This window comes from Mytilus trossulus, chromosome 3, assembly GCF_036588685.1.
Source record: "Mytilus trossulus isolate FHL-02 chromosome 3, PNRI_Mtr1.1.1.hap1, whole genome shotgun sequence".
NCBI lineage: Eukaryota > Metazoa > Mollusca > Bivalvia > Mytilida > Mytilidae > Mytilus > Mytilus trossulus.
Genome location: NC_086375.1, coordinates 59,152,615 through 59,174,149, shown reverse-complemented (window position 1 = coordinate 59,174,149; position 21,535 = coordinate 59,152,615). Strand labels below are relative to the sequence as shown.

General features: G+C 31.4%; 1 protein-coding gene across 6 annotated transcripts in view; it reads left to right on the top strand.

The window, feature by feature from the left end:
* Window positions 1–21,535, top strand: part of LOC134711984 (baculoviral IAP repeat-containing protein 6-like) — a 64,610-nt gene that overhangs the window by 1,761 nt on the left and 41,314 nt on the right. For 5 of the 6 annotated variants that reach the window (XM_063573052.1, XM_063573053.1, XM_063573050.1 and 2 more), the window contains exons 2-20: window positions 1,650–1,831; window positions 2,374–2,508; window positions 6,330–6,580; window positions 7,001–7,129; window positions 7,780–7,853; window positions 8,364–8,413; window positions 8,917–9,012; window positions 9,803–9,915; window positions 10,248–10,348; window positions 11,233–12,468; window positions 13,847–14,044; window positions 14,393–14,612; window positions 15,106–15,583; window positions 15,980–16,203; window positions 16,746–16,913; window positions 17,199–17,324; window positions 18,352–18,606; window positions 19,065–19,734; window positions 21,200–21,326. In XM_063573052.1, the coding sequence (XP_063429122.1) occupies window positions 1,650–1,831; window positions 2,374–2,508; window positions 6,330–6,580; window positions 7,001–7,129; window positions 7,780–7,853; window positions 8,364–8,413; window positions 8,917–9,012; window positions 9,803–9,915; window positions 10,248–10,348; window positions 11,233–12,468; window positions 13,847–14,044; window positions 14,393–14,612; window positions 15,106–15,583; window positions 15,980–16,203; window positions 16,746–16,913; window positions 17,199–17,324; window positions 18,352–18,606; window positions 19,065–19,734; window positions 21,200–21,326 (4,833 nt within the window). The remainder of the gene's footprint in view (window positions 1–1,649; window positions 1,832–2,373; window positions 2,509–6,329; window positions 6,581–7,000; window positions 7,130–7,779; window positions 7,854–8,363; window positions 8,414–8,916; window positions 9,013–9,802; window positions 9,916–10,247; window positions 10,349–11,232; window positions 12,469–13,846; window positions 14,045–14,392; window positions 14,613–15,105; window positions 15,584–15,979; window positions 16,204–16,745; window positions 16,914–17,198; window positions 17,325–18,351; window positions 18,607–19,064; window positions 19,735–21,199; window positions 21,327–21,535) is intronic. The other variant, XM_063573051.1, reaches the window with a different exon arrangement.

Sequence of the window (21,535 nt, the reverse complement as noted above, 5' to 3'; positions counted from 1 at the left end):
GGCACAATTGTAGTATTTTGCAATAGAGATAATAGTAATTCCTCAAGGACCACCAGGGGAAAAAAGAAATCAAGAAATCTGTAGTAATGGCAGACACATAGCGATTTTTCATTATAATTACCAAGTTAATGAAATCATGGAAATGTAAATTTTTCATTTATGAATAAGAAATTCACAGATATAGATTTTTATTTTGAAAGAAACATTATCAAGTGATTATGAATGCCTTTAATCTAATGTACAAATATAGCTAGTTTATATACCTGTTCATACCTGCCAACTTTCACGATTTAGGCGTGTACTACACGATTTTGACCCTTTGTCACGATTGCACGATCGTGTTCCTGAAAAACCCTCTAAAACACGATTTGGTGAAAATCTACACGAAAAATATTGTTGTTCCCGATTTTGAACTGTGTCCAATGGAGGAAAATCGTGTCAGCCAATCAAATTGTGTGTTTCTCATGATCAAATTAATCAGCCAATCAAAAACGTTTTCTCTCAAGATTATTTTAACATGCTAGATATTGAACTTGTGTTGTATTCCTCTGTTTGTTGAGTCAGAATTGTAAAAACTTGAACATGGCAAATGATTTTTCAACTGCAAGGAGGTTCTTACACAGAATAAGAATAAAAGCATGGCTGAGTGACAAACTTCAATAATGCAGTACTACCATGAATATAATAAATAGTAGTTTATTCACTAATTTATTGACATTACATGTACACTTGCTGTAACATAATTTTGTTTATGTATTCAATCATTTAAAGTATAATGTAATATTCATTATTTTTCACATGGACCCCCACCCACCCTCAGTCAAGGGGTCACTCTTGTAAAAAATAAAATAGAAAAATTTATTTATTAACTTAAAAATGGGAAATTCTGACATTATATTTGGAACAGCTTTTCTAAATGACAATGAATGAAGGGTCCAATTATTTTGAATAATAAGGAAGAAAGAACATATCAAAATTCTTGGATGTGTGTTGACCATATAATACCAGATTAGTTCTTTGGGAAAAGTTTCTTCAAATAATATGAATGTGTGCTCATTTGTACTTAAAAAGTGGGTTTGAATGTCCTAAAATTGAGGGGGGATCCCTATGAGTTGTTCCAAACCTGATAAAGGTCCTTCTTTGTGTATAATTTTAAATTGGAAAAAATCAACAACTATTTAGTATCCTTACACATGAAAATAATTCCTAGTCTTACAGCTACATGTTCATATTCTCTGCTGATATAATAACTAGAATCATGCAAATAAACTTCAGAAAAAGGGATGTTAGCTCATCTTACAAATATGACACTTTTTCTAGACTACAAAACAGCACGCGCAAAATAGTCATCGCAAAGAATTGTAACCTTTGAAATTGTCGTCGCACGCCAAAACCCCCATGGGCATTTTCAAAAGTTGGCAGGTATGCCTGTTTAGTCTGGCCATCATCATATGTTACCTTGATATTGACCCTTGCAAAAAAAATAAATAGTATAGATTATTTTCTAGCAAAAAGCTGTTTATTCTAGAACATGTAGAAAATAAGTTCAGAAAAAAGATTTGGCTTTTTCAATTCACCCAAATTGATTTTGATAATTTGAAGTGTGTTAATGTGAAACAATCATTAATGTAAGATTTTATGTATTTTAGCTCATGGATCTGATGCTGTTAGATGTATTTATTTACCAGAAAGCAATAGAGTTGTGTTCTGCGATGAATCATGTATTGGAGTGCGGAGTGATTTGAAGGGGATGCTGTTACTGGATACAGCTCTCCAAGCTCCAGTAAAGAAAAATGAGGAAAAAGTGAAAGTAGAAATCCCCCTGGCTGAGGTTAGTTAATAACTTTCAAGTACATCAATGTCATCATGTACATAGGCTTAATTTAAGTATATACTTTAGGTCATAACATTGAATCTATTTTACAAAATGAGTATACAATGTAAATTAAAAGTATTCAGTGGTTCATATTTTTCTGAAATCATCAATAACATAATAAAACAACTGTAATCATTACTAATAGTATGTATTTTTTCCGATGACCATGAAAATAAAAAAATCCCCTCAAGATGTAAAACTTTGATATTAAAATCTGGGGTCACCATACCAGGCCAAGTGAGCAACATTAATAGTTTATTGTCCTTGGATTCCATACTTCTCTAAAGAAGCTTAGCTCCAACATTGTCCAAGGAGAAATTTATTTAGCCACTATTTTCAGTAAATTTCTCAAAATTGAATACAGAATACAAATTTTGTACATCTGCAATATTCAAATTTGGAGGACTTGGGGTAAATACACATACAAGCACACAACTTAAAAGGGTTAGAAATACATTAATATTTATATATATATATATTAAACTAATTTATTTCAGGCTACACATTTGCTGAAGTCTTTAACAAGTGCAGAACTTCCAGGTGTAGACAATGTTGATGAGGTAGTCAAAGAATTAGAAAAGGGCATTGAGCTTACACAGGAGACAACCAAAGGCAGTTTAAAGATCTCAAAGGTAATGTATTCACACTGCATTCATTTTATAAATTTGTGAAAAGACTGCAAGGAAAAAGATATAGTGGGGTTAAGAAGCTCAGTCTTTACTACACTATCGGATGTGCCATAAATTTTGTGCAAAAACGTCAATTCAACTTATTTTAATTGTTCATTTTGTGACAGGTTGAACCCCTAGGAGGTAAATGCTAATATTTTCCTACATTGGTGTAGTAAGACATAATTATAAGTACGTCTGAGTCAATGACAACTCTACAACAGATTTATCCATCGGATCACCAGCTGTTGATCCGATGGATAAATCTGTTGAAGAGTTGTCACTGACTCAGACGTACTTATAAATATAACTACTTTCTGTGACTGTATCTTGCATTAATTTGTAGGATCCTTTACTATAGATAATTGAGCTGATCTGTAACACTAACATCTCCATGCCTTATATATCATGTACTGTAGTACGCCGCTAGATTAAAACTGACGAGGAAAGGTAACACACGACCACCGAAAGCTTTATTTTGAAGCCCAGGTCTAACATTGTTGGGTTGATGTTTAGATGAGTTGTTAGACATAATTATATATGCAAGTGAAAGGGAAGAAGTAGGCAAGACTTCTATAATAGAGACCAATCAAGAGGGACATATAGAGGTCACTAACTCAACCTCAATAGTTTTCAACACTCAACAGACCTTACCACATGACAAGCACACAGTTGTCTCAAAATCAATAATTCAACAGAATTTATGTCTGAAACCATAACTAAATTCTCACTTGACAATGAACAACTTAAGAAATTACAACAAGATTTGAATCCAGCACATACAATGTACAGATGTCTGATGTGACTAGGATAAAATAGTTAATCAAGTCCAATTAAAATCGTGGAAGTTATAGAGCCTGAGCGCTCATGTACAGTACAGGTAGGGACTTATTTTTATGGAAGCCTTAATCCGTCTAGATGTCAGACTGGTCGGACAGTTGTCCCAGAGTAATAAACACCTGGTGTGCAATATCCAAGTGGAAGGTCGTAAATCAATCTGTACCAGCTTGATTAGAATTAAATTTTACCTGTACAGATATATTTGTATTTATGGAGAATAGATAAATTATAAAATATTGCTTTGTATTCAAAGAGAAAGAATTGAAATTAGAATTAAATATAAGAATTTAAATTAAAAATTAAATATTTAGAATTAAAATTAAAATTAAATATCATGAATGTGGGATTCTTTTTTTTTATAATTTGAAAATGAAATAAAGACGATTTTTAACAATATATTGTGTTGCCAATTATTTTAATAGTTTTGTGCCAATAAACTATTTTGTATTTGCATTTGTATTTGTAAACCGTAAATATTTCATCAAAATAACAACCAAGACTGTTTTCAATCGAAGTTTAAATCAAATTGTTGAGACATCAATCCCGTAAATTATACGAGTTTTCATTGATGATTATATTATTTCCCCCTTTTAACGTCCTGTTCCTTTATATGTTATTATTAGAAACACAATTTTAAGTATAAGGCCAACATATCGTATTTATAAAATATGTATAGGCATTGTGAATAAAGCTATTTTCCTTTTGATACAACTTTCCCCGTTGGAGCCTCTACATCAATTCACACCTGTCAATCATTTCTCGCAAGTAAAACATTTTGGTCAGAAAGATCACTCGTGCTTTCTATTTTGACATATTTCCTGTTAATCTCTTTGAAAGACAAACAATTGGTTTCTTTAAATACAATATTTATAACGCTGTGATCATATTTCCATTCCTATTTTTTATTTAACAAAAAATTGTTGACATTCGAGATATTGCCTTTCTATTTTCATGTCTCAGTCGACTCTTTTATGAAAATAGCATGTGTTTTTATTATAAATATATTTTACGAATCGATACACCAAAATCAAAATTTAACCTCATATAGTTTATTGAATAAATGCACATATATATCCCAATGGGGTTGAAGGCTAATCGTACTATTCATGATCAGCTGTCTTTACTTTTTCGTCATACTTCTAGTCATTCTATTGCTCGCGGAGTCCTAAGAATTTTTAAATCGATGTTGTATTATTTCCGAAGTTTAAAGGAGTTCTCCAAAGTAGAATATTTAAATCCTAAAAATAAAACAAAAAAAAGTTAAAGAAGACTAAATCTTGTTTTGATTTTACATGTATGTAAATCGATTAAATTTCTATTCTGCTTAATCGACCCAGAGCCTCAAAACTAACGCACAATACTGTCAATCATTCCACATCAAATTTAATCATGAATGGATTTTCCCACGGTCGTTCAGTAAGGTCACCTGAGTTTACTGTTACGACATTTCCCGCCATATAAAAATCTCGTGCAGTGGACAAAATCGATCTTTAACATCTTTTATTAGCATTCAATAATATTGTGAGTGGAGTCAAGTTAAAGTTCAACCACGTGCACACGCTGTTAATCACTAATATGTGTATCATGGAATTATCTTTTCACGGCAAATTTTTCTTAACAAATTGCTGTTAAAAATAAATAACATACAAGTTTCCTTTTTTACATGGATTGTGCGTAAATTAATATTACGCAATTAATTTAAGTTCGGGATTTCGGGATTAACACTTTCGGGATCTGGGAATTTTTTTATTCGCAATGTCGGGATTTTGATTTATTTAAATTGGGACTTTGTGTTTTTAAGCCCGGGATTTCGAGATCCGGACCCTATTTACCCCCTACCCCCAAATGCAGATCAATTATATAAATTTAGCATAATCAACAAACACGGAAATCTTAAAATAAACTTATGTCCGGGAAGAATCAATATCTTCTTCTAGTGTTATTATTTGCGTTCTATTTTATTAATACATCTCCAACTTTGAAGTTTCGGACAATAAATTGTTTACAGTAAAAAGTAAAAACTACAAAGAATCAGCAAGCTACCAAATAATATACAAGTATTGCTCACTGTAATTATTTTTTTCATCTCGGAACTGACCCAACACAGACTGAATATTAAGTACATATATTATAGAAATATTTTGCATGTGGCCGCGTCAAACTAACCCTGGAGACAGCATTCTGCTAATGGATTTACGAGTAAAACAAAAATAACCGTAAGCTTCCAGAAATAGAATACATGTAAAAATATTTATGTTTGAAATTTTATGCAAACAAATAAGAAACAGAAACACAAAAAAACAAAAAATAAACAACAAAGAACATAGAACAAAAATAATTTTGAGGAACAAATTAGAAAATAAATAGCAGTTGAAATATAAAAACCATAATTAAAAAAATAGGCTATTTTTATTAAAACAAAGTTTTCTCCAGTAAAAATATTTTATGTCAAAAACGATGTAATCAATAAAGTGACTGAGAGGTTAAAATTACAGGTAACCTGATTCTGAAATCAGTGAACCGTAATTCTAGCAGCACGGATTAAGATGAAAGGACAAATATATTGCCAATCACACCTGGATTTGTTGATTAATGACCATACTACCTACCATAAAAATGTCCGATTATTCATATCCGACTAGACGGATTAAGACATCCATAAAAATAAGTCCCTACCCGTACTGTAGCTAACACTTGTTATAGTTTTTGGTGATTTTACTGTTAATTTTTGGAGGGTTGTACATTTTACCATGAATGCATTTGTATGTTAATTTTGTATTTGACGTACATTGTACTATTGGTGAAAAAAGTGCACTTGGACTTTCTAATGCATCAAGTTTGTCAACATTTTTGCTCTTTCTGATTCAATATGAGACAGGAAAAAGTTAAAACTTAAAGATATTCATAACAGATGTTCATCCTATCAAATTTTTTATTTATTTTAGTGGGCCACTGTTTGTGTAGAAATCCAGCATTGCATTTTAAAGAATGTATGTTCCAGTTTAGTAACAGAAATGAAGAAATTAAGTCTGTTCAACCCAGGATTGTCTGCAGCCTCTGCTGTTAGTGATCGTTTGTCTTACCTATTGAACAACCATATGTCTGATAGCAGTAGTTCTACAGTGGAAAGGTTACTAATGTACAGTGAGGCAGCCAGACAGGACACCTTCAGGAAATGGCCTCATATGAATTACAAGTAAGTCTAATATCATGATGACTTTTTGTTGTGACATCCTGGATTTGGAACAAGGGTGTAGCCTACTCATGTAGGTGTTCTAAATACGGTGTATCCCAAACTATTTCTGTCCGACAAAATGGCCGACAAAATATCATTTGGTCAGACAGAATTTTTAGGATTTTTTCATTGAATATACAGCAAAAAAAATCAAATTTCTTTTGTGTTCAGACAAATTCTAATACAAATTGGCATAGACTGTAAATACTATGTATATTTCATGATCTAATGTTATTTTGATTAATGTTCAGCACTGTAGATAAAAAAAAGTTAAGAAACTATCATCTGTTTAATATTTGCTGAGAACATACAAAAATAGTTCTAGTAATTTGTTATGGAATTTTTATTCTGAAAGTGAACAATATTGTGTGTTTATTACAGATGGGCACTTCCAGATCCTATGGCACAAGCAGGATTTTACCATCAGCCTAATTCTATTGGCGATGACAGAGCTATGTGTTTTACTTGTAATGTGTGTCTAGTATGCTGGGAACCAACTGATGAACCATGGTATGATCAAATAAAATAAACTTGTGCGATTGAATGGAAGATAGTTTGTGTGCATAAATGGGGGCAAAATAACACTTGCAATTTATTACAAAATCAATGGGGGCAAATTAACACTTGCAATTTATTACAACATCAATGGGGGCAAAATAACACTTGCAATTTATTACAACATCAATGGGCCAAAATAACACTTGCAATTTATTACAACATCAATGGGGGCAAAATAATACTTGCAATTTATTACAACATAAAAGGTCTGAAAATCAACAAAAATTGTACAAACAGAATTATCAACATAAGACATTGTAATTCAAGTGAAATAACAACTTTGTCCATTATTTTTTTTGTAATTGATTAAGCATTTCTGTTTTTACAGTTTCATGGGTAAATAGGTTTAATTAATTACATGTTTGAACACAGTGGTTCACATTAGACAGATAGAGATTGTTAGGTATTAAGATAATGTGAACATTAACTAGTTTTATTTAGATCAAGTCAAATTTAGTTGGGTACAAAAGATACTAGCATGAACGGGGTCTAAGAACTCGATTTAAAATGTAATTATACCTCTGATCAGACGTGACTGAAACAACTGACTTCTTTTAAAAGGTAAATGTTTTTATACTGTAATATTTATTTTATATTGTTAGGTCTGAACATGAGAGACATTCTCCAGCATGTCCCTTTGTAAAGGGGGAGTATACACACAATGTTCCATTGAGTGGTAAGTAGTTGACAGATTCAGCAGCACATTAACAACACTAGAAGGCAAAAAATTGTATACGGATCCATAGAGGGTTAGTAAAATCAATAGGGGATGAGCCAAGAGGCCATATCTGGATTTTATTCACCCTCTATGGTCCATAGGAGGTCAGTACTAAACCGTATAACAAATTTATAGCACACTGGCCTTTTTTTGCTGCGTTTTGTTGAAAAATAAACAACAAAACACAATATTAATAAATGACATCACCATTAACAGGAGACGTGACGTCATGACCCTCCTATGAAATTCACTTACCCCCTACGAATCCATAGGGGTCACCACATGACGACGTAAACCAATCACAACATGCTAATTTGACTGCGGTGCGATAAGTAAATATATGTAGCTATTTTCAGGATTATTTGTTGTTATTATATTGTTAAGATAATTTATCGATAATTTCTTAAATGCTAGTTCCTTATTCTTTATTTCTATATGAACTTCAATGTTTACATTTACCTTTTTCAGTGACCTATGCTTCCCAGCCTGCAAAAAGACATGGAGACAAGAAAGACAAGGTAAAACAAAATTCACTTCTTTTGTATGCAATTTATTTTTATCTGGTAAATTTTCTTGTGCATAAATCCAAAATAAGTAGTTAAAAATATTCTTTATGTTTATGAATCTGATTAATGATCTATGGTTTGAGATGGTACCTATTATTTTATGTGAAGACATTTTTAGAGAGAAGGTGAAACCGTTTGTCAGTGTTTAATTTGGTTGATGATTCATAATACATTTGGTTGATGATTCATAATACTATCACAGTTGCTTTTAAATATTTGAAGTTATTAAGAATTTGTTGTAAAAATTAATTTGATACATTGTTTTACTCAGTACAGGGAAAATTGTATTTTATTTGCTTGGTAGTAATATATATTGTTGATAAAAGAAAAAGTTCTGACTAATTGAAAGCCTATTTTTGTGATCCATCCCTATAACAAATGCCCTGCTGTCCTTGGCAGGTTGTATGTTACTGGTGTAGATATTTATAACTTATACCTTTAATTCTGTGTTTCAGATTGAGTGCATCAGTAGTACAACATCTGATGATTTTGTTGCAACATCAACACTGAATGGAAATATAGTTGTTTGGAATTGTCGGCATGTAATGAAGGTAAAAAGTCTATGAAAAGCAAATATTGTGGCCCAATAGAATGAATTGAACTATAAATTTAACTTTTTAAGCACCTTTAATTTACTGTTTACACGTTCAAATATTTTCTTATAAGGATACATACCAAATTGAACATTTCATCTGTTTTGGGTGTACTTCTTTAGTTTATCCTCAAACCCGTTGTAAAAACTTAAAACAGGTTATTCTATTTAAGCAATTAAAAAAAAAATAGTTCAAAATCATTTACCCTTCAGTTGTTGTCTCTTTGACACATTCCCCATTTCCATTCTCAATTTTATCATTTGCGTACAATTAAAAAAAAAATGTCACAGGGCCTGACATTGGTACATGTATTAGTTTGCTGTTTGCAACATTGTCATCACATCATGGTATGTCTATACTAGAAAAATTGAAAAAAACACTAATAAAAGGCTAATCGATATGTTGTTCACAGTAACACTGTTCAAAGCTGAAATGTATTGATGTTAACCACTGTGTCAGACTGTTGTCCTTTTAAAAGAATTAAAAAAATGTTGATATTTTTCATTGCTTAGATATAATGGTTTAACCAAATTAATATTTAATTAAAATTCCTGATACAACAGAATTAAATCATATGAATGAGTATAAATTTAAAAACCAATATGAATTTTATAAAATCACCAATTTAAAAAAAAATTATAATGTATTACTTTTAAAATAGGTTATATACATGATATAGGTAGTATCTTTCTTTAATGATTAAGACAATAACTTATATTAAATGATTGAATTGTCTTGTTTTTTGCAGAGACATTGTCAGTTTAATATTGACCCAACAGAGATCTACACCACCATTGCTATGAGAACTGGTACACAGATAGAAACAGAAACAAGTACCAGCTCACCAGAAGGTGCTGAAGGGTAAGATTTATACATTTCTGTGGTTCTATCCTTTCTCCTTTGATACCTGCAGTGATATAAAACATAGGCATTAGTTTTCTGCAAACATGATCCACAACACCTACTGTTAAAATTTCTGATAAAGTCTTGTTCAGAATTTATACTTATGCTCCATCTTTTGTAAATAGCTGCATTAGTATTAATCATAAGCAAAATAACTGAATTAGTATATTAGCAATAAACAAAACAACATAAAACATAAAACCAATCACCACCAACACCCAAGTTCTGTTCAGTAGAATCTATGTAGACAAATATATAAACTTGAGGTTAAATGTATATATATATTTTAGTGTACATGAAGATGAAACAGATGCTATGTTAGGTGAATACAATGGTAATGGAGAAACAACAGAAATGTATGAAATACCAATACATAATGGCGAAAAACCAGGTTTGTTAAATAATACTCATTAGTATAAATTATAAGTTATAAGTTTTGAGATATTTTGGGGAGACTTTTGACAGGTCTAAGGTGAGAGAATTTTGAGTTATTAATAGTACTTTGATGCTCTGTTACTCTTCTGTTTATCTCAAGCAAATGTTATAAAACTTATAGACAATGCTTACTGCCACAAAACACAGATCATGTTCAAGTTTGGTTGATGTCACGTTTACTGTTCATATAGAGTTATAAATATAAAAATTGCTCAATTTTTCAGTTCCATTTAATTTCAGTTTGCCTCAACCAAATGTTGTAAAACCTAAACACAATGCTTTTTTACCAGGAAACACAGATCAAGTCTGAAATTGTATGTTTTGAATGTCACATTAGTAAAATTGTTCATAAAAACAGTTATTTTGAAGATTGATAAAAAAAAATCCTTTGAACTACAGATTCTATAAATGCTTTAAAACTTTAAATGACTGATTTAGTTTTAATTTTTAATATTCCTCCAAGAACTTAAAAATGTTCTACTAGTAAAAGTTATGTCCTGCTAGGAAATAGACTTTTACAAAAGTTTGAATCAAGTTTGAAGTAGAAGGATACAGTTTAGATCTCAAGAATACTGGAACATATTTTGGAATCAGACACTTTGTACACAGTTCTGCCTTCCTGAAACATATTTTGGAATCAGGCACTTTGTACACATGTCTGCCTTTACTGAATTTTTCAATGCACAATTCATAAAAAGACATTACTACTTTCAGTGGAGATATAGATGTATTAATGGAAAATAAAATGTGCTTACTGTCAACTGATAACTTTGTGTGTTCAATCCTAATATTTAACAATTATACAACTGTCAAGTATGCTTATTGTTTCTGTTATTGTAGTAGAACCAACCAAGACACAGTCAAGACCATGTGAGGACATAAGGGTCAAGTCAGTATGTGTGTTAAGAAAACCATTTGATGAAAAAGCATTGATTGAAAAGAGCAATGCATCAAAATCAAACAAAAAATGGAGGAGTCCACAACCAACATTACTCTGTGGAGCCTCCCTGCGGTGTCAGAAATTAACTCCTTTTTCTAACAATGAAGGTATTAATGGGTCATTAGATTCTAAAACCGAAGAAGTTCAGATTATGAACCAAGTGAATGAAGTTGTGAGTTGTAATTCTAGTTCAAGAATTATTGAAGAGGATGAGAACAGTAGTTGTGAAGATGAATTGGTTAATACAGCCTCTTTCATACCACACTTACTTATGCTAGCCGTGAAGGAAACAAAAAGGAAGTCAATCAAGTCTAAAGATAAGAGAATTATACACCGTGTCAGTAGTATGACAAACAATAATGTGCCTAGTTTAGGTTCTCTAACCATGAGCCAGGACTTCTCATTATTAGAGCCAATGTTTGAAACTGATCCAGATGTTCAGATTGTTGGGGTCACTCCTGGTCCCTCTATCAGCTCTCCAAATGAAGATCAAATTATTGGATCTAGTTTTGAAACTTCAAGGAGTGATGTGAAAATCACTCGAAGTCATAGTGAAAGTGCAATCGGTAACAGTTCATCTGGTAAAGTTTCTAGCAAAGTAAAAGCAGGAAGTATACTGCAGTACATAGAACTACCAAAAGAGTACCAGAGAAGTGATCTAGAAGTGGGATCTATAGTCCCAACTCTTGATAGACAACATGTCATAGTCATGGTCATTCCTAAATCCAAATCTGTGATATCTGACTGTGTATCTTGTAATGGTAGAACTGAATCCACATTAGACCTTTCCTCAGTGGGAGGTTGTATGTTATTGTATAGATATAAGTTTGGTGATGAGTATGCTGTGCTGGAAGAAAGACCAGTATTTGTTAAATCTATAGACAGTCTAGACAATGCTGTAACAAATGTCTTAGTTTTACCGTCAGATGTGTGTGAATCATCAGAAGAGGAAGATGAGGGAGGTATACATGTGCCAAATTCTCAACTTTATTCTAAATCATGTGACGTTCAAGGACTTATTGTGGTAACACTAGCCAGTGGAAAGTTCTGGTTAATGAATGTCTGTGATTTTGTTGTGCTGGCAGAAGTTTTACCACCTGAAAATGATAAATTTATCTCATCAACATACTGCTCAGGTAAGTCTCAATGTCTACTCAATTAAGGAGACAAAAGTATTACTCTTATTGTACTCCTAGGCAAAATCAATGCTGTTATCTAATGTCTTCATCACATTATCAATTTTCTAAGCTTATAAAAAACATTGATGTCAAATAGCTCGATATGAATAATTATCACATAGAAATTTACAGAAAATAACAATAAGAAAGTTGAGCCAAAAAAATAATACACATTTTCCACTTAAGTGCTGAAAAAATAGGATAGGTAGGTATGTAATATCATTTTATTTTACAAACATATTTTAGCTGGTTACTAGGGAATCAGTAAGACTTTAACAGTGCTTGTTCCAAAATGGCATAAAATGTGGTAGGGTAGGTTCAGTTAGCAGAAACACATGTATTATTTTTTTGCCTTAACTGAACAAAATTTGATCAGTATCATTATAATTTATGCATGTCACTACACATGCTACAGATAAAGGAATATTTCCTGTCACATTTTATTACACTCGCAATAACCTGAAACCTACAAAATTTTGCAAAATATCTAGGTACATGACAAAAGTGAACTTGTGTTTGAAGTGAGGCTTTCAAAATCAAGATTATTTGTAAGAAAAAAAACTGATAGGACAATAGATTTTGTATACAACTTGTATCAATGGTAAGATTTGAATTCACTGGGATTAGTACAAGTTTTCTCATCAAAGAATATACTGTAGACCAACATATTTTCGCGAGCAATTTATTTTCGTGACTTTTGCGAGTCGAAAAATAACGGGAATACAAATTGTGGCAAATATGTTAATCTTTGATCTTTTCTGAATAAACTTCATTATGTATATCTGATAATCGCGAAATTAAATAGCCGCGTAGTGGTCAAGAAAGGGCAAAAAACGAAATAAAGTATCCGTGAAAATAAGTTGGTTTACAGTAAGTTTGTCATCAAAAGAGATCAATTGATATGTTCAGACATGCTTAATTGCAAAGATTTCCTATTCATATATAAACAATGAAACAATGCAAGAATAACAAAAAGCATCAGCAGAAATACAAAAAAGAAAATTGTTTGTAAATCATAGGGTAAAGTTGATTGTGATATGGTTTTCACAAATTTTCTGTTCTGTCACTTATTCAAAATGTATATATGAAACCAGAATACTGTGGATTCATTTATTTTCGTGGGTATCAATTTTCGTGGATAAAGAAAAACTTGTATTTTTGTGGATATTTGATTTCTTGGTTTAGAAAATCTCTGCATGCAAAGCCTATAGAAAATTTGTGATTCGTTGAATATTTGAATTCGTGGTTCATTTGTAACCACGAAAAACACGAAAATTGGTATCCAACGAATAATAATGAATCCACAGTAATATATTTATACATTATCTTTTAATAGGTATAGAGAGATTATGTTTAAGTTCAGAGAATGGTAAATTACATTTCTACCAGTTATGTGAACAGAGTCCTGTACAGATTGAACTCACAGCAGATTCCCCTGATGGTGTATGTAATGGGGATATCTTCCATGAACCTGAGGTCAACCACATCAAATCAGATATTGATGTCACAGACAAAGTAGACAAGAAAAGTTCTGGTAATACAAATATAAATCCTAGTTTTATAAGAATTTATTAGACTAAGCTTTAACTTTAGTCTGAATTGAGATCCAGCTGATCTTGAGCAGGGGCATTACTGTGCTCAGTCACATTCTTCTTTTACATTTTTCTATGCTTCCAGACATTGAGCCAATTTTAAATGTGTGAGTAGAATTATAACTTGTGGTAACTTCATGTTTAATTTTGATTCAAATGATACTTTTATGGCTGTTGACATGACAATAGTATTATTGTGTTAACTTTCAGACACTGTTTAAAGTAGAGTAAAGTTAGAAAAACAAAAAGTTTGCTATGCTTAAATATTTATAACACGTTTTTTTTTTTAGTGTCAGACATATTAGCAAGACAGCCACTTAGTGTAGAAAATTTAATGATACTGCACAACTTGATACAGTTTGAAAACTTGATGCCACGTTTTACTGCTACAGTTCCACCTTGTTGGTCAGAAATACAACAAGAACAACAACAGAGAAGACACCCACAACATTTACAACAACAAGGAGAGGCAACTCAGCATACACGAACATGGAAATTACAACCAGACAGGTACTTTATAGAGTGTGAACAATCTGGATTTAGGAATATCTTTAAAACTCAGTAGTAATTTATTGCTTCATCTTTGAGAATATATGTATAAAATGAGATAGAGCAAATTCATATTGTATTTTTTTACTCATAGCATCCTTACATTCTTTTTGAAGAGAATATTAGAAGAAAAATACAGCAATTAGTACTATTAATGGTAAATTGTTGAATGAGAAGTTATCATATATTTACATCAGAATAGATTTAGGCAGGAATTAGAATACCATGTCATTAACGAGAAGAAAATATTGAGATCTATAGACAAAAACTGATTCCTGTATATTTTTGTAAAAACATTTAAATTGCACATAACCTCCAAGTTTTATTTTGTAAAAAGTTATTTATTCTCAAAAAGTCTAGAATCTGCCTTTTACTTTTAAGGACAAGGCTCAAATGAAAAGAAGAAATATTAATTTAACTATGTGTTATATATGTTTTGATATGCTTTTTACAGTAGTACCTGGGAGGAACATATGTTTGAGGTGGTTTTGACAAGACCCTGTTGTGTAGGACATGTGGATGTTAAATTTTCCCTTCATCCAATGTGTACCACATGTCCAGACATACAAATTACATTACTGAAACAAAACATCACCAGCATAGGTCAGCGTCAGACTGGATCTAGCGATGTGGATAGAGTTGTGGACTTTAATCTGTCTCCTGGCAGTGCTAACAGTAGTACAACTAGTTTAACTATGCCAGTGAAAGGAGAAAGTAGTGAAAATCATGTTCTAGATCCCAGTTTTCTAGAGAGTCACAATGCAGAGGTGCTGTGTGGTCCGGTTAATATCAGTAATTGTTTAGATTTGTCTGGGAACAGTGGCTTGATAACTCTAACTAGTCCACAGTTACTTAACAGTAAACCAAAGGCATTCCTCATACATATGAAGGGGTTTCCATCCAAAGCTGATGAAGCTTGTGATCAACCAAAGGTAGGCCAAGTTATTGGAAAAATGATGTATGAAAAAAAAAAATCTAGAGGTATAAATGCAGGAAACACAGTAATCTAAATTATTGTTATGTCATGGAATGTATTTGAAAAAAAAAAACTTTCACAGGTACTTAATTATTTGTTAAGACCTTTGTAACTGATTTTATCGCACTTTTTTTTGTGATGGTCTTATCTTTTTGATGTAGTCATGAAGATTGATATCCACAGAAGTCATGAAACATTGGTTTGTTCACAATATCCATTTTAAAGCATCTGTAAGTAAATATATTCTATTAAATCTGTAAGTAAATATATTCATCTAAAGGAAATATATTCTATTAAATCACATTTTCAAGTATAATATTTTACTAACCATTCTGTAATAATTACATTACAGGAAGCTAAGAAGAAATCTGGTTCACAGCTGTCAGCACATAAACTAAAGATAATGAAGAAGGCATTTGACAACGACTTGTTTGTGCCTCCATCCTCTGTCAAAGATCAACAGAGCTCTTCATTACCTAGACCAAAGTATCCTGAGAACCTAAAGGGCTGTGACTGGTTATCAGAGCTTTCAGTAACCATCAGGAAAACCAAGAAAACACAATTATCAAAAGAAAGGTTTGTCATATTTTGTTTTGTTTGCATTTTGTAAATTATATACTGTCCATATGTATCATGTCACTTTTTATATAAAAAAAAGTTTTAAATGATTTATGCAAAGTAAACCCTAATTGTTTTGCCAGACGTTAGAAAATCTTTTGTAATGCTATTCATCTGGTTGAAGCCTTGAGAGGATTTAAGAGTTTTTACCTTAATTCACAAGTTTGAACATATATTTATCCAAAATAAGGTTGATAAATTTAAAAAAACAACAAAAAAAAAACAACAACACATATGTTGAACTGGTATTTTGATTATGGAATATATGTCATAAAAATTATGAATGAATTACCAATCAACTTAAAGTATAGCGAGCAGAAGTTAATTTTATTCCCTAAAGGAATTGACCTTAAAAGTTGAGAAATGAAAGAAAGATGAAAGATGTTTTATATAACGAAATTAACGTTGAATTTGTTAGAAAATTCTCCATGGTTAAATACTGCAAACTACCTATATTTTTACTATGGTTAATAATATGCTGCTTGTTTGTTTATTTATAGAATACAGAGGATTTCTATGTTAGAAAATTGTAAATTCCATGACAAATTGTTAGATGGTATGAGTGTGACCGAGAAGTTCAATGGAGTCAGTTCTGACCACTGGCAGAATATGATACTAGACATATTACTGTGGATTATTGCTGTACAGCTGAATGATCCAGAAAAGAGGTAAGATCAAGTCTTTCTGTGTTTTATCACATAGATGATTATAATGAGAATAATTTAATATGCGCTCTTTAAAGATTTTATCAGAAGTGTTTATAGTAGCAGCTAACCATCAAGAATATCTTTGATCTTGTGTGTGAATGCAAGAAAAAGGCTGCATAAACAAATTGCTAATGTTTGTGATTTATAAGTGTTCATATTTTAAAAAAATAATCATATGAAAAATAGATAAAACTTGAAATTATACAATGTGTTTTTGAATTGTTTATACAAATTTTAATATTTCAGCAATATAAACAAGTCTCTGTCATTGACAGTACAGAAAAGATTAACAGAACTAGTGAAGTCATGTTTTATACAGGGTTCCAGAACAACAGCTCATAAATGTTCTAAATTGGCAGCACTTTGTATGGAGTAAGTCCTTATTGAAAATATTAAACAGGATAAAGTGATTTTAAGCACTTTGTATGGAGTAAGTCCTTATTGAAAATATTAAACAGGATAAAGTGATTTAAAGCAACAGGATAAACAATTTAGTATCTTCTTTATATTAATCAAGACTAAGAATCATTATGCGATTATAAAATAATGTAAGCATGCTAATCAGATAACAACTTCAATAAACCTAACAAGTAAAACATATTGCATTGTGAAGGATACTACATTATATACTGTCTACACAGTTTGATAAACACCAGATAGATTCCTTGTTACACAATATTTACTATTTAAGATTAAAATAAAAATATGGAGATGTGGTATGAGTGCCAATGAGACATCTATACATCAAAGTTTAAATGAAGTGGATATAAGCAATAATAGGCTAACTGTACAGCCTTCAACAATGAGAAAACTAACAGCCTAATTTTATAACTAAAAAATTTAAGAAAAATAGATATGAAAGACATGAACCAAAGACAACCACTGAACTAGAGTCTCCTGACTTGGGACAGGCACATAAAGACAGTGGCAGGGTTTATTTCATGAGAGCACTCAACCCTCCCCTAACCTTGGACAGTGGTGTAACAGTACAACCTAAAAACAAACAATAAAAAATCATTTAAAAAAGGCTGAACTCATCAAATTGATACAATATAAATACATCATACAAAAACATGAGTGAACGTGGACGGTTACTTAAATACATCCCACAAACAAAAAGACACTTATTAAAGTACTGATCTGTGAGTACTCCAATTTTATATTATTTTATGCTCGTTATACTATTAACAAACTTACTCTATGACATATTGCTTGAGACAGTTTTCATTAATATTAGTGGAATATTATATTATATTTATTTGAAATAATTTACAACTATTGCAAAATAAACTTTTTAGTAATCACTGATTACTTCTGTAGCTTGAATACTTGATATTTAAGTTGAATGCAGGTTCTTGATATATTTCAGCCTTATTATTTAGTTTTATGTTTATTGTAGACATTGTAAATTGTCACCAGACCAGGACCTAGCACCAGCCTTCAGTTTCAGTTTATTAACAGCTCTGATGGAGAACTTACAGATGATTCCTAGTGCCCAGTCATCAGGAGCCATCAGATGGTTCTTTACATTGTTAAACAGAGTTAAATGTATGGATGTCGTGTCTGTGGCAGAGAGCTGTACAGACTTGTTGATGCAAATATCTAAACACAGCTTTGAAAGGACTTCATCTTTACATTCTCTACTGAAGTCTAGGTAGGTTAATGTTCTGTAGAAAGAAGCTTCATCTTTACATTCTCTACTGAAGTCTAGGTAGGTTAATGTTCTGTAGAAAGAAGCTTCATCTTTACATTCTCTACTGAAGTCTAGGTAGGTTAATGTTCTGCAGAAAGAAGCTTCATCTTTACATTCTCTACTGAAGTCTAGGTAGGTTAATGTTCTGTAGAAAGCAGCTAAATATTGTTTACTGAGGTTCTGAAGATATATATTTTACTTAATCCTTATTGAAGATAATAGGTCATTTAAAATAGGTCATTGACCTTCTTTGACTTTTGAGACATTTAACAAAATGAATTGAAAGCTTTGTTTTTAAATCACATTATTTTCTTGATACTAAATCTGCTTATCATTTGCATTTATTCTGGGTACACAAGGTATAAGATTTAAAAATTGAAATGGTATGAATTGTATGAACTTTGAACCTTTTTCTTCAGGTATGGTTTATATGGACAGCCATTTGACAGTGATTTATTTGACTCAGAACTTCCTATTTCATTGAAGCAGACAGCACCATCGTCATCTTATGCTTCAGCTGTGAGCAGTACCATGACAGGTGTTGTCAATAACAGTAACACTAACTCTGGGGGTTCTTACATTGAAGAGATTGATTTCTACGATCTGTTTTACCCTCCATCAGATAAATCATCTAAGGTACAACTGGAATATGCTAAAAATAATGTGTTTGGTATGTTAGAAGTGGAACCATTACATTTTACCTGCCATGCTACTAGTGATGGGACTAAGATGGAAAAGATGGACCAACAAGGCATCAGTTCAATAGCTAACAACACTTCAAGTCTTGGAGGGACCATTAATTTTGGGGAATGGAACCCCCCATCTTCAGCTGCAGCAGCAACAGCAGCCAATCTCTCATCTTTATCATCCAAGATGGCCGTCACAAAACAACATTTACAAGAACTAAGCAACAAGACTTATCCCATGTTTAAACACAAGATAATGCATATTAAACAGATACTGTCAGAAGTAGGGAAAAGTTTACCAACTGCTGAGAAATATAATTCTGATCAACTTCTGCCTCCTACTCCTAAATCTACACCTCAAGTTATTACACCACCGCTTACACCTCCAAATGAATATTTCCAAGTAAGTTGTAAATGTGTTTGTCGGCTTTTGCTGATTTTCACATAAATTGTATCAAAGTCATTATTGAGATTGGCTATTATAGACTGCATTGTTTAGAAAGATATGGATGACAAGTGAAAAAAATAATTATTTCATTATGAAATGGAGATAAAACAAGATTGAGTTGCTTGTTAATTGAGTTAAAGATGTTTGAGGGAATTGTCAATCAATGTCTCATTCTGTAGTTATAAAACATCTACTTTAATTAAAAAGCATATATTTTAATATAAGTCTGATCTCCTACGCCTGAATTTAATCCCCAAGATATTTCGCCAACACTTACACCTCCAAATGAATATTTCCGTGTAGGTTATATATTATTATAGATTTTAAGTACCGGTAAAGTATGTTTTTGATGGCTGTAGTGAATTTTTACAAAAACTGTAACAGAATCTTTATTGAGGTTTACCATAAATGATTGCATAATTTAGAAAGATATTGAAGACTAGTTCATGTAGTTTATTAAGATTTGAAATAGATATTAAACAATTGCTTAGTATTTTACTTATCTAAAGATTTGTCAGTGAATATTATAGTCTGTAAACCAACTTTAATAAATCAGCTATTTATTTTCAAAGCCAGATAAAATTAATTGTTCATCTACTTGCACCAATATGGTATTAAAGTTACAGTTTCAATTCATTTAGATCTATATCTATTTATATGATATATTTAAAGGGGCACTAGCTGTCAAATTCATTGTAACCGATTTGACTCAAATTCTCATATTTGGTTTATAACAATGTAAAACATTTATCCAAACTATCAAAAGTCTAAAATAAACAGTTTACAGAGCATGGGGTAGATAATATATAGGTTCGTTTCGTGTGTATTTTAGTCCAGACGCCATCTAATTAACTATCGATTTGACCTCAGATGACCATATAAGCGATGTAAACAAAAATAAAGATACGAATAGATTAAAACAACACGTGCAATTGCATTTTTATAGGTCTGTTTGATTTTATTTTATAGATTAAAAATAGATGTTTCTAATTGTTTTTAACCATATAAGAATGATTTTATGTGCATCGAATTAGTAATCAAATGATTTACCGTAGTTTCACTTTCATTGTTGACATTCTTTTTATTTAAATAACCAGTACACGTACAATGCATGCGTTGTCAATCTCTAGCTAGGGGTTAACTTGAAGTTCACATGAATACCGGTTAGAATGATGATGACGTTTTCACTTGCAAGCGAATCAGTCAAAAATTATGTTTAATCGCTTATTTCAACAAAATTAAAGGAAATTGATTGCTAAGACAAATTATTATTCCATTATTCCAATTTGATTAATGATTGATTTAAAAAAAATCATAATTTATTTTTTTATATATATCGTAGCTAGTGCCCCTTTAATGTTGATGAATGTGGAGAAAATTGGTCATTTGACTTTTTTTAAATAATTGAATTTTATTTTAGAACCAAGCAGCTCTGAACAAAGCAGATAAATTGTTTCCTTCAAAGTCCAATGTTGGTATGCAGAATGCACAGACCTTGTTACAACAACCACCATTACAAGCTTTGGTCATTGAAAGAATGCATTCAGGTTAGTTATCAATGTGAAAATTCTGTTGGCATTATTATGCTGTATGCAAGTTAGTTCTGTGATGTTCATGGTGTAAGGTAAAACTTCAAAGTAATAGTTTTGAATAAAAAATGTAACAAATTTATACCTGTATGTGTAACAAATATAACATAGGATAGCATAAGTTTGACTTTTTTGTCATTTTATTTCAATTTAGAAGACAATTATGA